Genomic DNA, 15,677 nt, shown 5'->3' on the forward strand with positions numbered 1-15,677 from the left:
TCATACAAAGGTGATTTTGGAAGATGATGTTGGATCGTTTTTTTTTATTATGAGTATTACTATCAGGGATGTTGCGAATATCCGCATCCGCAACCGCGGAACTTCCGCATTATTTTCAACATCCGCATCCGCATCCGCATCCGCATAAAATCGATGCGGATTTAATGCGGATGTGGATGTGGAACAGGTCGGTACAGGAACGTCTTAGCATCGGCGTAAGTGCTAGACTGCTAGGTAATTTAGTCATTAATCAAAAAAACCTATTAGAAATGAGCAGTCAAGCGTGAGTGGGACTTAATGTACGGAACCCTTGGAACGCGAGTCCGACTCGCACTTGGCCAGTTTTTGAAATAAAAATTACTAAAATGTAATATTTGACGTTTTTTATGGTACTATCTTGACATCCGCATCCGCATCCGTGGATGTGAGCCTTTAAAAATCCGCATCCGCATCCGCATCCGCATCCGCGGATGTCAAAAAATCGGCATCCGCAACATCCCTGATTACTATAGCTCCATTTTAAACTGGAATACATTATTTTTGTAGCTGGAGCCTTAAAATTCCATCTCACCCCCCTTTCATCCCTCTTCATAACTCTCCCCATTCATAACCCACCTCTCCCCGTGAACCCTACTCACCCCATTTTACGGTAGTTATTTTTGAAGAATAAAAGTTATGTAAGTAGCGTCGTACGTGCGATTTCCGCCTCAGTCTTGTTACGGCGCCACAATGGTAACCGGTGCAAACTGGATTCGAAGCGGTACGTAATTCACTTATTGGTGTTGATTGATTGCAGCCGATGCCTGTTCCTCGGAGTCGACCTTTGATTGCTGGTTGATGTCCACCGAGCATAATAATAGGAAATAACTAGTTACCTAAGTTTTTTAATGCGTTGTGAGATCGTTTCAAGCATGCCGATAGTCAGATGTTTCAGAGATCGAAAATTGTGTGTTATTAATGTTGTTATACCTTATCCTGCCTGCGAGTAGTTACAAAAGGGGTAAGTAGGTGAAAAGTAGCAAGAATTAAACAAAATATTATAGAGTAATCATCATTTATTTTTCCACTTCCAATCCTCTACTCAGCTCGGAAAGAAATTCACTTAAATTTATATTCTGGTTTTTAATTCGTCTGTTATATGCCTTCAATGTGGTATATATTCGCAGCCGGATCAGTAATTTTACTGCATAGATCCTCGGGAAGCATTTGCAAGGTGGATCTGGAAAAGGTATGCTTCTCAGATTGGTAAAAGCTTGTGACCCGGGATGATCAGGCACCGACCAAACACCTTTATTGAAGAATTGCGTAAACGCAAGCTCGAGCTGCTCGATATACCGAATAAATGGGTAAGTTAACAATTTGAGTTTGCCATAAAACGGTGCTTTTTTGTTGTAGACGTCATAAACTTTAGTTTTCGCCAAATCCGGTAATGTGGATACGTGATAATCAAGCATATTGCAATGATGTGTCTTTTGGCATTTGTAAAATATGTAACTGGCTACATAAATAGTCGGATGATCTTCGGGTAATTGCATTCGGTAGTCAGTCTCTCCTCGTCCTAACAATATCAGTGGCCTACTCGGAATATCGCTTATCTTACTTATTTCCAATCGCGTCGCGTCTTCAAAATACTTTTGGAAGGCGCTTGGCCTGTTCGAAAGCGGCGACTTAGTTAGAATATATTTAACAAATTGTTTGGAAAAGTTTCTACCAAACTTAATAGCAGAAGGCTTAACTGCTTCCTTTGTTTCGCGTTTTGAAGATACACCTCTAATTAAATCTGCAAACTTATCTAAAGGCTCCAAATTTAATCGTTGCGTCAGTAAAAGCTTATGTCCAAGCTTACTCAAATCTTGTGCGATAGACATAACCGAATTAAGTGTTATCTGTATATCCGGAAATGTTGTGCGATGGTTATGCGGTGTTTTCTTATTTCCTCCTCTCGTTTTCTTTGTTTCTTTTTTGTGTTCAGCAAATTTCCATTGTAAGTTACTAAACACATTTAAAGCTTCTTGGAGAAGTTTCATCTGAGATTCATTTGAACCGAGAGCGCATTTGTACATATTGTCATTTTCGTATGTGCTCGAGTTCAGAACATCAAACAGGTTGTTTAAGAACAAGCAGAAGTCGGCAGTCTCTCTAGCTTCCTCGGGCAGCTCTTTTGTATCTACGTAGGCGTGTATAGCAGTGGACATAGTGTTACTGAAAGTTTCTGCCGCATGCTTAACCGTAGCCATCTTCGTGACATTATGGAGCGTTACGTGCCCACTTATTATTTTTGGAATAATTTTATGTGTCTTCTTGCTTTCCAGTTGAAACAATGACTCGATATACTGCCATGAAACCCTATTATTATTATAACTTATGTCTTTTGAACCCAAATTAGTCCTTAGATAGTTGAACAACTGCGGAAAATCAACAATGTAATATATTTTTTTGTTATTTATTACAAAATGGTGTTCCTTTGGCGATATGCGTTTTATTTCGGTCGCAAGTTTTTTGACACCGCTTCCTTGGTTAGTAACCAAGGCCATAACTTCAAATCCAATGTCTAAAAGGCTGGTGATGATTCCGTCTACCCAAGATTCGAGTTGCGCGACATTCTTAATTCCGCTTAGAAAGCAGTAGGTGACAGGCTGGTCCCACTTGACCAGGATACTCCGCAGCATGACTACGTAGGCCATACGAGCCATCTCATCAGTCTTTATTCCGTTTATTTCCTGAAGACCCACTAATTCATCATTCGATATGTCATAATACAGATTATTTTTTAAATTCACAGTTTCTATGCAAACTGTACAATATTTAGCTTTGTCCGGAAACGATTTTAATTTCGAAGATAAGCAATCCAAAACTCCCTTGTCAAGTTTTGGTGTAATCTTCAATTTAATTTTTCTAAGTACCTTTTCGGCCGGCAAATTTAATGTTTCTCTTATAAAGCTATAGGTTTGTGGGTTCAAAAGATACAAATTCAACGCATAAACTAAGAACTCCTTACTATTTCTATCTTTGTCGCCTATAGTTTGTTCCTTTATTAGTTTACGCATGTTTCTAGTAAGCTCGTCTTGCAATCCAAAAATTTGCGTCTGTTCATCACCTTTAATTTCTAATACCTTTCGATGTTCTTGAACAGTTGGGTCAAGAGTGATGTTTCCCATATCAGATGAAGATTTATCTGTTTGCGAGCGTTGTGGTGTATCAGCAAATGACGTCACAGGGAGGTGCCGGCTAGGTAAAGCGTCGGGTAAAACAACACTGGTACATTTCAGGTCTTCATCCTCGAAATGTGACGAACAGACGTAGAAACTTTCAGGGTGTAAGTGAGCTTGAAGTACCAAGTCGAATCTACCAATAGCTTTTAGCCACTCATGTTGTCTGTAACAAACAAAATAGTTCAATTGTTTTTGTTAAAGAGATACGGTTAGACCAAGATACCTATATGTACCTAGTATTTGGGTACAGATCGCAGCAAAAGTTGCTAAGTGGGCGAGATTCTCATTCTCTTAATCCTTAAGAGCATGAGAATCTCTACTCGCGCTAGACCGGGCCGTGCCCGGGCCGGGCGTCTGACATATCATTTTCTATGACGGCTGATCGGTGATCACGTGGCCGCTTTCCATAATAGAAAACGAATCTCCGGAAGCTCCAGCCGGCAGAGATGTGACTTATCTAAGATAAAAGTATCTAAGATACAGATACAAAATACGAAATACATATCTTGTATCTCTATCTTAGATACTTTTAAGAAATTTATCTTGTATCTTGTATTTAGATACTTTCCGTTGATATCTTAGTATTTTGTAAATACTTTTTTACCAAGATACTTTTTATAATGAATTTCGCAGTTTTATTTTTGTAAAACGCACGCAGCGTGTTGTAACTAAACGCAGCTTTACTTTTCTATCAACTTTGAATATTGTAACCGTCTTTTAAGGCGGTTACAATTCTCGCGGTTCAGTGCGAAAAAAAGTCTAAGTTCGTATCTGCCCGACTCGCTCACCTAAATGTCATTTAACCGTAGAGCGAAAGAGACCGCATGTCACTAGGGAGTTTTTTGTATTTGCCAAAAATCGATTCGGAATTCGGATAATTTTGATTTGAACGATCTATCTATAAAAAACTAAATCCCTAAAATGCTTAATTTGACAAAAATCAAATTTATAATTTAATAAACGAGTTTATTTTTATTCAAATGTAACACATATTAATGAAAGAATAAGGATCAAAGTCAAATAGCGTTCTCACAGTTTTATGTTCTGTCGAAAGATGGCAGTAAATTTACCGTGGCTACATAATTTACTTTGACAATCCGTCTCCATACACTCTATTCTGTTTGGTAATAGAGTCACTACTGGTTTGCAATAAATAATAAATAAACCTTAAAACAAATAGTGTTTACTTTCAAAAAGTATTTTATCTTAAAAAAAGTATCTTGAAAATACGTATCTTGTATTTCAAATACCATTTCCAAAAGTATCTTGTATCTGATATCTTAGATACTTGACTTCCTAGTATCTTGTATTTTGTATTTTAGATACTTTTTATAGGGTATCTTGTACATCTCTGCCAGCCTGGCCCCAGCCATCTTTTAGCCTCTTAAAAACTTATTGTTGAACTCAGATTATTTTGACTACCTGACCCACTAAGAAATTTCTACTCCTGGTATCTGCCTAAAATCATGCATAGGCATCAGCTAAAATACAATTTATATAATTACATACTTACTTAATTTAAAACTATGGAATATTAAACCCAAAACAGCAAACGTCAACTATACAAAAAACAAGCTTAAGCTAAGTCTATCTAAAGAAAAAATTGTAATCCTAAAATAATAATAAAAATATTTCGCATTTATAATATTGGTATGGATTAACCTAAAATAATAAGCAGTCGGCCAGACTAAAAAAGCAACCCTAACCTAAATCACATTTTATCACCGTCTCGTACAAAACATAAGTCCTACCTACCAAATTACTATTCATAGAATTTTAAATCTTGTTCCCCCAGACTTAGATTTTAAAGTGTCATTCAATAGAACTTGCTAACTATGTAAACAAACCGCCGTACTAAAATTGACACTGAATGTCAATTTACTAGACTTTTGTTTACATAGTTTGCAAGTTCTATTGAATGACATTTTAAATTTTAACATGCCAGTCACGTCACGTGATCAAACTACAAAAAAATGGGTAGGTATACCTAGAATAAAATTTGTTGACAATTATCTACTAGGTATCGATGTTTCATAGACTTATTTTCGATCTAAATATCGTTTTTAACAAGATGGAATTAGATTGGTACCAACAAATAAACAAAACATATAAAGTATGCTACTTTACCTACCTTTAACTACCTCGATACTATACATAAGTACAAGGTACAAGAAACTAGTGATCTAGCTAGTGAACGAGCATTACTATTGTTACCAACGCAATATTAAAATTATAAGTAATACTTAGTGATTGTAAAAACTCTTACCTAGACACCTCTGTAGGGAGTGGATTAAATGTACATTCCGGATTCGATATATTCGTCTTCTGACATCCGGAGACGCAGCAGGATTTTCTACTCATGTTTTTGGATATTGTTCACATTTGAATTCGAAAAACCGAGCGTGCGCCCCTTTCTAAAGCTTGTTACGCACTGCTTGTGAACCGCGGGCGGGTAGCGGGCGGCGGGGATCCACCACAGAGTAGGTAGGTAGATAGGTATTTTTTTTTTGCAGTGAGAATATTGATGTTGGTCGCGTCGCGTTCTCATTTAAATTTTTTTTCACCACACCAGCTCGGAAAGGCTTACTTTGCACTTCAAAAACTGATAGCAAAGTTGCATTTTATTCACATGTGAGGCAAAGTAATCACATGCAAATCTTGAGTTGTTTTCTTATGTTTGCTGGTAGAATTGACTTTTAAATGATGATTTTGGATGATCAATATTTAATAACATTCATTTGGATTTGATTTGGTTTGATTTTGTTTGATATTTTACATTTAATATTTGCTTCGGGTTGGTGTGGTGAAAAATTTTGTGTTTCACTCGGGGGCAAATTTTGTTTAAGTAACCCTCGTGCTTTTAAACCCTCGCAACGCTCAAGATTCCATTTTTCGAACCACTCGCTACGCTCGTGGTTCAATTTTGGAATATTTCGCTTGCTCGGGTATCAATATTAGCACGAGCGGTTTTAAACAACAACTTTGCCCTCTTGTAAAACAAATAACGATTTATGAACTAGGTTTATAATGGTGTGTTTTTTTAACTGTTTAATTTTTATATGAACGATAGCTTATGAACGATGACTTTACTAGGTATGGATTCTATAGAGTTCTGTGGCTATCCTAATGCCTATATTAAGGGATGGATGAAATTAGATGGTAGGGAAATAAAGTAGGGCAGAGATAGGTACCTATATTTAACGGCAAAAAAACACATTAATATTAATGAACAAAAACTTAATTAAATACTAGCTAGTATACTCGCAGCGGTCAGTTACCTTAAACTAATATTTTAGTCGGGACCTACAGGAAATTTCCAAACTCATGGCATGTGTCTAGAGGTAAATGACTGTGAGTGTGATTAATTCTTCAAGGTCAATAATTCAGTATCTAATACAACCTTATTGACCCCTGTGCGTCTAAGTAGCAAGCAAGGTCAAAACTATTTTTGTAACATCTATGTATATATACATACATACCTACAGGTAATACCTATTTGTTTACGACGTTTACGTCATCTTATGAATACCGATACCGAACAGAAATATAACATACTAGTTATCAACCATTAGTGACAGAAATATTCTCCCAATTATTTAATGAAAAAAAGTTAAAAGACTATTTAATTCAGGTACATTAGGGCTGATTTAGACGGCGCGCGAACTCGCATGCGATTTTAGTTACATTGCGGACTGTTGGTTACGTCCAATTTAACCGACCGATCAAAACCCGCAATGTAATGAATGAAACTCGCATGCGAGTTCTCGCATCGTCTAAATGAGCCCTTATTCTGTAAATCCTTGAAAAGTACGGTACTTAATTCTATTCATGTTTTGTAGTTCGCTTGCAGTAAGTAACTAGTTGAGTGTAATAGGATGAGTATAGATAATTGAATTATTTTATATTTGTTGCACTGAATGCTAAAGGAATCCGTAAATGTGCGATAAATATATACAGCCTAGTTCTTTTCCATAGACTGAAGCGGCATTCCATTTTTTCCCCCATTGTTGGAGGATGTTATTATTTAGTTTTTTATATGTTAGCGTTATTGGTAAGTATAAATAAATGCAAGCCAGATTCGCTATCAAATCAAATGAAAGATCAGATTTTTGAAGTTAAAATGCTACCGTAACGAAGGTCACGATCACAAAACCGGTGAGTAACGCATGAAAGCGAGCGGGGCCGATTTTTGAATTTCGGTCGATGGATTTCGTCACTCGAAAATAGGTGGAAAACGGCGAAATGCTGATTTTTGAAATACGAGCAATATAAATTGGGAATCTAGTGATATTGACCACTCGTTTTCAATTCTATTAGTAGAATTTACATGCCTAGTAGTGGAGATATTACTGAACGAAATCAAGTAACTATTTATTATCTGTGACGAAATACACGAAATCGAGCGGTCGAATTTCAGATATCGGCCCCATGATATAGTCCAACGTTAACAATGTTGTAATCACCATTAGGTTAACTTGGGCGCGTGTCAAACCATTTTTGTACAATAAAGTGTTTTACTACTACACCGACAATAGGGTACTTGACTGTAATTAAAATAAATTATTTCACACCATGCATGAAATAAAGCACCAGATAATTATTGGAAAAACAGCACCTAGGTGAGTTGACCGTGACGTCACTGTGTTTCCATAACATAATAATTCCATATTAGCAAATCATTTTTGACAGTTCTAAAAAAGAAACAGATTTGACTAGTAGGAAAGTACCCTATTCTATAGTAATCTTTTTATAGCCTTCAGTATGAATAAATAGGCAAACATAGACTTAATTTAATTTAGCAAGCAATTACTATTTTCTACAAAGAACACTTATCGGTCATTGACCCCGTCAGTTGTGAACAAATAAACATTAGTTATATATTCTGTATTGTAGGTATTGTTGTCTTCCTGTGTTATGTAAGGTCTTATAAAAATCTGCTGAGGGTGCGTAGAAAACAGGAAAATGCCTGCGAATGTCCGTGACCTGTATCTCTAATCTGGGGGCACGGCAGTGCCCCCGCCAAGTCGAGCGCGAAGCAAACACTGCCGTACCATCCTTTACTGGAACCATTTCGCCGCATTTTCAGGCCCCTATTTGAGAACCTCTGGATAAGACCAGAACGCAGAAATTTTCGTCATCCAGTAAGCTATAATCACATACTTAAAATCCAAAATTTCAAGTCTGTAGGTCATTTAGTTCCGAAGTTAAGCGAAAGCAAAGTTTCGCATTTATGACACTCATTCATTCACTCATGATCATCAGAATAGAATTAGTACTTCCCATAAACTCAGAGAGCTGAAATTTGGTACAGGGTTAGGGTTTAATTGCCACATAAAGGGTAAACCTAAAAATATTGCAATATCAGTCACGTTTTAAAGATCTAAGAACTGCATAAGTAAGTTTGTAATCCCATATAAATATATGATATTACAAAGTTACTGTTGCAGTTCCTACAAATAGTAGGTAAAGTAAAGGTACACTACGATGTACGATGTGAGTATAAATGAAGATATGTTTAGTTATGATATGTGTATTGTGTATACATAGTATGGGTATGAGTACCCGAAAAGAAGGACAGCCTACAAAAAGAGATGAGATCCCATCAAAAACATTACATGTAAAAAGCAAGTGCAAGGTGCAAGTCTCGCAACGCTTTTACTACAAAAAAGTTTTGAGATGTAATGTGAAACCAAGTCAGTTATTTTAATCAGTGCCAGGGGGTGTTAAAACCGTATCAATAAGATATCTTTAATTTGTAATACATATAATGACTTGGCAATCGCACATAATGCTTTACTCGTACCTACTCGTAAATATGGGTAATGCTCAAACTGCAATTAGCGCTAGCGTTATGTTTAATTAGAATTATTTTTAATATGTGACGATGATCCTTTTGTCATTATGCAGCCGTGCGATGGCCAAGTCATTATACGTATTACAAATTAAAGATATCTTATTGATACGGTTTTAACACCCACTGGCACTGATTAAAATAACCGACTTGGTTTCACATTACATCTCAAAACTTTTTTGTAGTAAAAGCGTTGCGAGACTTGCACCTTTTTACATGTAATGTTTTTGATGGGATAAAGATAATTCATGTGATGTACCCCGTTCAACGGACAAGTGATTCCAGGGTAAATATTTAGTTAGGTACGATACGAGTAAGTAGAAGCTATGGAACTTTTCTGCCCAATTTTATCGATGCATTTAGGTCAGGCAATAACGATACTACGTCAAGAGATTGATTGATAAGTTCTCCATTAAAGCTTTTTCGCAAATCGCCTTTAACCTTACAATAATAAAATCCCATTTTGATAGTGTTTTCAAATGCAGAATCTAGATAGTAATTAGCATGTATTCTAGATTGTGTTATCAAAACATTTTGTTATGGACTTTTTTTTTGTTATTAGAAATAGGTAGGTAAGCATTTGACCACAATCTCACCCTGATGGTAAGTGCCGAATGGCGATGCAGTCTAGGATGGAACATGCTTACCTAAAAGATGTCTATTCACTCTCGATTTAAAAAGATCCAAGTTATAGTGGATTGGGAACTTAACTAATTGGGACTTTAAGCTAGGTACCTAGGTACTAATGTAGTGTGGCCCCTAGATTCCGACCAAGTAAAAGTAACGACAGCACATACTTTGGTTTGTATAGTAGACTGTAGGTATAGTTAATAAACTTTATGAAATTGAGCTACTTCAAGGTATCATGTATTATCTCTGACTTTGGGCGTGTAATATCGGGCTGTATAGATTAGGAAAATTATCACATTCAGGGAATCGCGGATTAGATTTTAGGGCACAACATCGTGCGTCACAGTCGCGTCACGTCTCACGTCAGCATCTACGGGCCGTATGTATGTAGGTATTCCGATTGGTTAGGAAAGCGTATGCGAGTTTTCAGGCTAATCATTAAAATATTACAGTAGATTCCGCTTATAATGACATCAAAGGGAAGTGACAAACACGTCATACTAAGCGAATGTCATATAAAGCGTAGTTGATTATTTTGATTAACTTATTATTTTTGTTAATTTTTTCGATTTAATCTCGAATTCCTTTGTAAGAAACGAGTATAACCTGGTACCACTTTATAAACTTGTCACTGAGAATCAAAACAAAAACAACTTATACGCCACGCACGCACTAACGTCCTCGCGGGGAAAGACGTGGGGCGGCCACGAAAACCAGCGAACGTGTCATTATAACCGGACATCATTTCATGAAATAGAATTTATAGGAAAATAGAATATATTGACGACCGGTCTGGCCTAGTGGGTAGTGACCCTGCCTGTGAAGCCGCGGTCCTGGGTTCGAATCCCAGTAAGGGCATTTATTTGTGTGATGAGCACAGATATTTGTTCCCGAGTCATGGTTGTTTTCTATGTATTTAAGTATTTGTATATTATATATATCGTTGTCTGAGTACCCACAACACAAGCTTTCTTGAGCTTACCGTGGGGCTTAGTCAATTTGTGTAATAATGTCCTATAATATTTATTTATTATTTATTTATTTATAGGTCATAGTAAGCGGTTTGTCACTATAAGCGAAGTCATCTTATCCGACTTTGTCACTAAGAATTTTATATGAAAACCAAACTTCGCACAGTAATTACTAATTACTAATTAGGTCATAGTAAGCGGTTGGTCAGTATTGGCGGAGCCATAATAAACGGATTCCACTGTGAGTAATGTGACACGTGATGTCGGATGTCGAGATCTGTAACAATCTTTTACTGGGCTATGTTTGCTTACCATACATACATTAATTAATTACCTACATAAAGTACCTTATAGCTAATGACTAGTCGCTTTCGTAAAAACTAGTGCCTTCGCCAATTTTTGGGATTAGTTGCCAAGCTGACCCCAGGCTCCCATGAGCCGTGGCAAAATGCTGGAACAACGCGAGAATGATCCTATGAAAATCCTATGCTGTGTTGTGTGGGATTGTTGGAGGCTTGGAGGTAGTTAAAATGTGTACTTACCTACTGTTTTTAGGGTTCCGTAGTCAAAGGGTAAAAACGGGACCCTATTACTAAGACTCCGCTGTCCGTCCGTCCGTCCGTCTGTCACCAGGCTGTATCTCACGAACCGTGATAGCTAGACAGTTGAAATTTTCACAGATGATGTATTTCTGTTGCCACTATTAAACAACAAATACTAAAACAGAATAAAATAAAGATTTAAGTGGGGCTCCCATACAACAAACGTGATTTTTGACCGAAGTTAAGCAACGTCGGGCGGGGTCAGTACTTGGATGGGTGACCGTTTTTTTGCTTGTTTTGCTCTATTTTTTTGTTGATGGTGCGGAACCCTCCGTGCGCGAGTCCGACTCGCACTTGGCCGGTTTTTTTTTATAGTTACTCTGAAAGCATCATGCTTGGATTAATTTGCTGTCATTACTAATTATGGCTTCTGTTATTAGCACATTGCGTTAGTACCTATGTATATTCTGGACTTATGTATCGTTATGGATATTAGGTAGATTTAACCCACTGCACTGTGATTGTTCAATGCCAAGGAAGCGATATCGCATCCTCGGCATTGCTAGGTCAAGGAAATAATCAAAACATGTTTTTAGATAATAAGCTTTATAATATGTATTTAAATCAGACACTGCTTGCATACATTTATATAGGTACTATTTGGACATAGACTTACAACAAGATATTTACTTATCAGAAACCAGATAAACATTGAAAACTACAAATTCTGGAAAAATTGAGGGCTAATCTTAAAAAAACGTGTCGTTGGCAAAGTGCAAGGGTCCTTTGTGGCTCCTGCCCTTTGCCACCGACGTACAACGTGGGTAGTTCCAAAATGTATGGCAGTTTGATTCAAGGAACTGAAACGTACCTACACGAATACATTGTCAATATTGCATGGATTCGCGCACGTACTTACTTCACCCCTAACCAATAATCCTATTTAATGGTTGTACACACATTCTAGACAGATTTTATGGCAAGGGGTGAAATTTTTTATCGTCTCAATACGTATTTTAATACTAACATTATAAAACAGATTCAGATATGCCTTAAAATTTAGAATTTTCTGATTATTTTCACTGACAATTGAAATGCTTTACTATTATAAACATTTTATAAAACTGGTCCATTTACACAGTCGAGTCGATGAAATATATAATTATATTAACATCACATAAACTCATGCATAATCCATAACAAAAGATTAAAATAAATGGAGCTACACCCCTTATGTCAACCAACTATTAAACTAAAATTTATTATTATTCTCACTGTCTATTGACGACTAAATCTCATTTTGCCTAAATGTAAAAATATCGACAGTTTTCATTAACAATACTTGTATATTTCTAGAATAATAAGGTACTCATTAATGTCGTTCGTTATTCCTATAATTGTATTAACTTTTTCTATTTTGTCGATGCTCATTTTTCATTAGTCGTTTTGTAAACGTTGATTGCGACTCAAGATCTTTCTAACAGATGAAGTTTAAAAAAAATACAAAAAATATATATTTTAAGGGGGTAGAAAATATGAATATGAAGGACCAAAAATCTAACTCATATGACACCAACTACTTACTACAAATTAAATATTTTCAGTGGATCACATTTCAGAAATATGAAACGAAACATACATAAACATCAGAGTGGGTGTTCATCAATACTGCTTAAATAAATAACTCCACATAAACTTACAAACAACGAATCACAGTATAGCATGCTGAAACTGCCATGGGTATAATATACTGTTTCTATTTATCGGGTATTATATAGCCCGACTCGTCCTACGGGGAACTTACCCTAACGCAGTCTTAATCCATTCAAACAGCCGTTATACAATACCTACATTACAACCTAATACTGACTGACAGTGACAACCAATATATCAATCAATACTTCGTATTACCATTACTTTCTAGTTATAATTAAACCTGCCTTACAATTCACAAATGAACATGCAACAGAAAAGTGTAACCTTTTATGCTATAATTTATTTTAAATTACAAATCTACGCAGTGGTATAAGTAGTTAACTTTCCGGTATAAAAATAAACATCGGCAGAATTTTTGAAGGAAAGCAAAGAAGGTACACTATTGCGTCATGTTGATGAAACAGAAATATTTAAGTCGAATAGGTTCTTCAGCGTCTCGAGAACCAGCAGGCGGTTATTTATTACATATTAGTAGCACATTCAAACATTACTCAACTCGAGAGTCCTCCGGTTCGTACATATCACAGATAGTGTGTCGGCGCGCGCGAGGCTCGGGGCCGGGCCGGCCTTGGGCCCCGTCACAGGTAGGGCACGCAGGCCCCGCAGCGCGAGGCCCGCGGCGGAGACTCGGCGCGCGCCCTGCACACAAGCAAGGGTTAGCTCATGACCGCCGCTCCTCGCTGCGCGAGTCCGAGCGCCCGAGCGCTCGCTTCAGCTTCTCGACCAACCTGCTGTGGAACTTGTCCTCGCGGGCCCTCGGCGACGGCGGGCTAGCCGAGCCCTTGGGGCTGTCGGCGTGGCGCAGCGAGACGCGCGACGGCGGCGCGCGGCAGTAGGACAGCGAGCGCATGGCCGGCGCCGAGCGGTGCGGGCTCAGCGCGGCCGACGAGCGCGTCGACAGCGTCGGACCCTCCGACCGCGATTCCGACACCTTCCGCACGCGTCCACCGGGCGCCTTCTCCACGTTCTCCGACGCCTTCCGCGACCGCTGCGAGTTGTATATGTCCCAGTCGTTCTTCATGACGGGCATCATGAACGCCATCTCTTCGGCGGTGACGATGACTCTTGGGTTTTAACGTTTTTGTAGGAATATTGGTTGCGCTGCGACGAAAAGCTGGCGCTGATCGCGGAAAATTGCACGCGGATCGATATCTTTTAAGCGCTTCCCGTTGCACTGTCTCCGCGTTGATATTCACAAATAATCGGCTCGTTTCAGAGTAAAACACGGTGAAAAATGAATTTTATTGATTATTTCTTGAAGGACAAACAGTGGAAAAGCCGGCTTTCACTTGTTTGTCACGTGCGCGGACCGATCAGGATCAGGTGTTCACGCGAGGACGATTTACGGTGGAATGAAGTATTCGTGAAAACAAACCCTGATATATGGAAAATGTCGGCGCCACTGTCGCTGCGGCGTCTATTGAAAACTATTTAATTGATTCTAGTATCGCCTTGTTTTGTCCTATAATGCTAATTGAAAGATACCGAATACGCGTAAGAAATTTATAATCGAAAAAATACGACTCATGTTTCTGTCGAAAACGTTTTAATTAACGAAAATACGTGAAAATATATAGTTCTGCTACTCGGCAACAGATGTCGTCGTTTTTAACGCCATCTGTTGTCAATTTACATGAACGTGTACTAACAAATTACTAAGATACTACGTATCGTGTACCTATAGTTCACTGCGGTATATTTCCGAGCAAAACCGAAAGATGGCATTAATTTCAATAAGCAGATATTTTTTCACTACTTTTATAGAACATTCTTACTGAAGTTACTGGTGAAAGTGAATTTAACCTTTCGTATGCTCCGGTCAAAAATCTGAAAATCTTCGAAAACTGCGTTACGTAATATTTAAACGCCCCCTTTACATATAACACCTTGGAGGATATAATCAAACGGAGACGCCATGTCTGTAATTTTCTGTACAAAACAGTCTGCCGATTTTTGCGGGGGAGGGGAACGTCAAATGTATGCGTAACGTAAAAATAGCCATGTCAGATAAACGTCAGTCCATACATTGTGTGTGACCGTTGGCCGCCTATTTTCGACAGAGGGGAAAGCCTGTTAATGCCTACTCCGTTTAGTTGTATCCTCCAAGTATAACACTAATTACTACAAATACTATTTAATGAAACGATAATGATTCAAATTAAGTAGGTATTTATTTTAGTAAATGTTAAAACCATGATCAGTAAAATATGTTAGAAACACTTTTTTTGATATGTACAATACAGTCAATAAATACATTCTGCTACAAACTCAACACACCTAAGCGTTCACAATTCACATCTTATTCAAGTAAAACTTAACGGCAATGGCAAGAATTCTACCAACAAGAATAATATTGGTATGGTTGCCAAAACAACAATTAGAACAAAACAGCTCAATAAAGTAAATTCAACTCTATACAAAGGCCACTAGAGTTCAAAATGCAACAATCTGTTATGCAACTTTAGATCTAATATATTCGATGATTAACAAGCTACGTTAAAAGCCATAATACTATACAACAGGTGGGTATAAATATCACAATAATTAAATATAATGGCAAATCATAAAATCTTCAGATTAAAGGAGACCCAAATGGTTATTACAATGGAAATATATCAAAATAGATTTTTTTTAGCATTATCAAAAATAGTTACACATATTCCAACTGTGTGGCTACTTTTCTATCCAACAAACATACCTAGGTCTGTCATCTTGTGGACTAAATCGAAAACTTGAGCTTGACATTGACACTTGG

At 37.5% G+C, this 15,677-nt stretch overlaps 2 protein-coding genes across 2 annotated transcripts; both read right to left on the reverse strand.

Moving 5' to 3' along the window:
* Positions 1-2,382: 2,382 nt before the first annotated feature.
* On the reverse strand, positions 2,383-5,671 carry LOC134653642 (uncharacterized). The gene is made up of 3 exons (XM_063509036.1): positions 5,479-5,671; positions 3,044-3,375; positions 2,383-2,405 (listed from the first exon to the last, which is right to left on the reverse strand). The coding sequence occupies exons 1-3, from the start codon at positions 5,571-5,573 to the stop codon at positions 2,383-2,385; spliced, it is 450 nt and encodes a 149-aa protein (XP_063365106.1). The 5' UTR covers positions 5,574-5,671.
* A 7,581-nt stretch (positions 5,672-13,252) lies between these two features.
* LOC134653464 (uncharacterized) lies at positions 13,253-14,405 on the reverse strand. Its single transcript, XM_063508826.1, has 2 exons — positions 13,651-14,405; positions 13,253-13,561 (listed from the first exon to the last, which is right to left on the reverse strand). Exons 1-2 carry the CDS (start codon positions 13,962-13,964, stop codon positions 13,501-13,503), a joined length of 375 nt encoding a protein of 124 aa, XP_063364896.1. The 5' UTR covers positions 13,965-14,405; the 3' UTR covers positions 13,253-13,500.
* Positions 14,406-15,677: the final 1,272 nt, after the last annotated feature.

This window comes from Cydia amplana, chromosome 13, assembly GCF_948474715.1.
Source record: "Cydia amplana chromosome 13, ilCydAmpl1.1, whole genome shotgun sequence".
NCBI lineage: Eukaryota > Metazoa > Arthropoda > Insecta > Lepidoptera > Tortricidae > Cydia > Cydia amplana.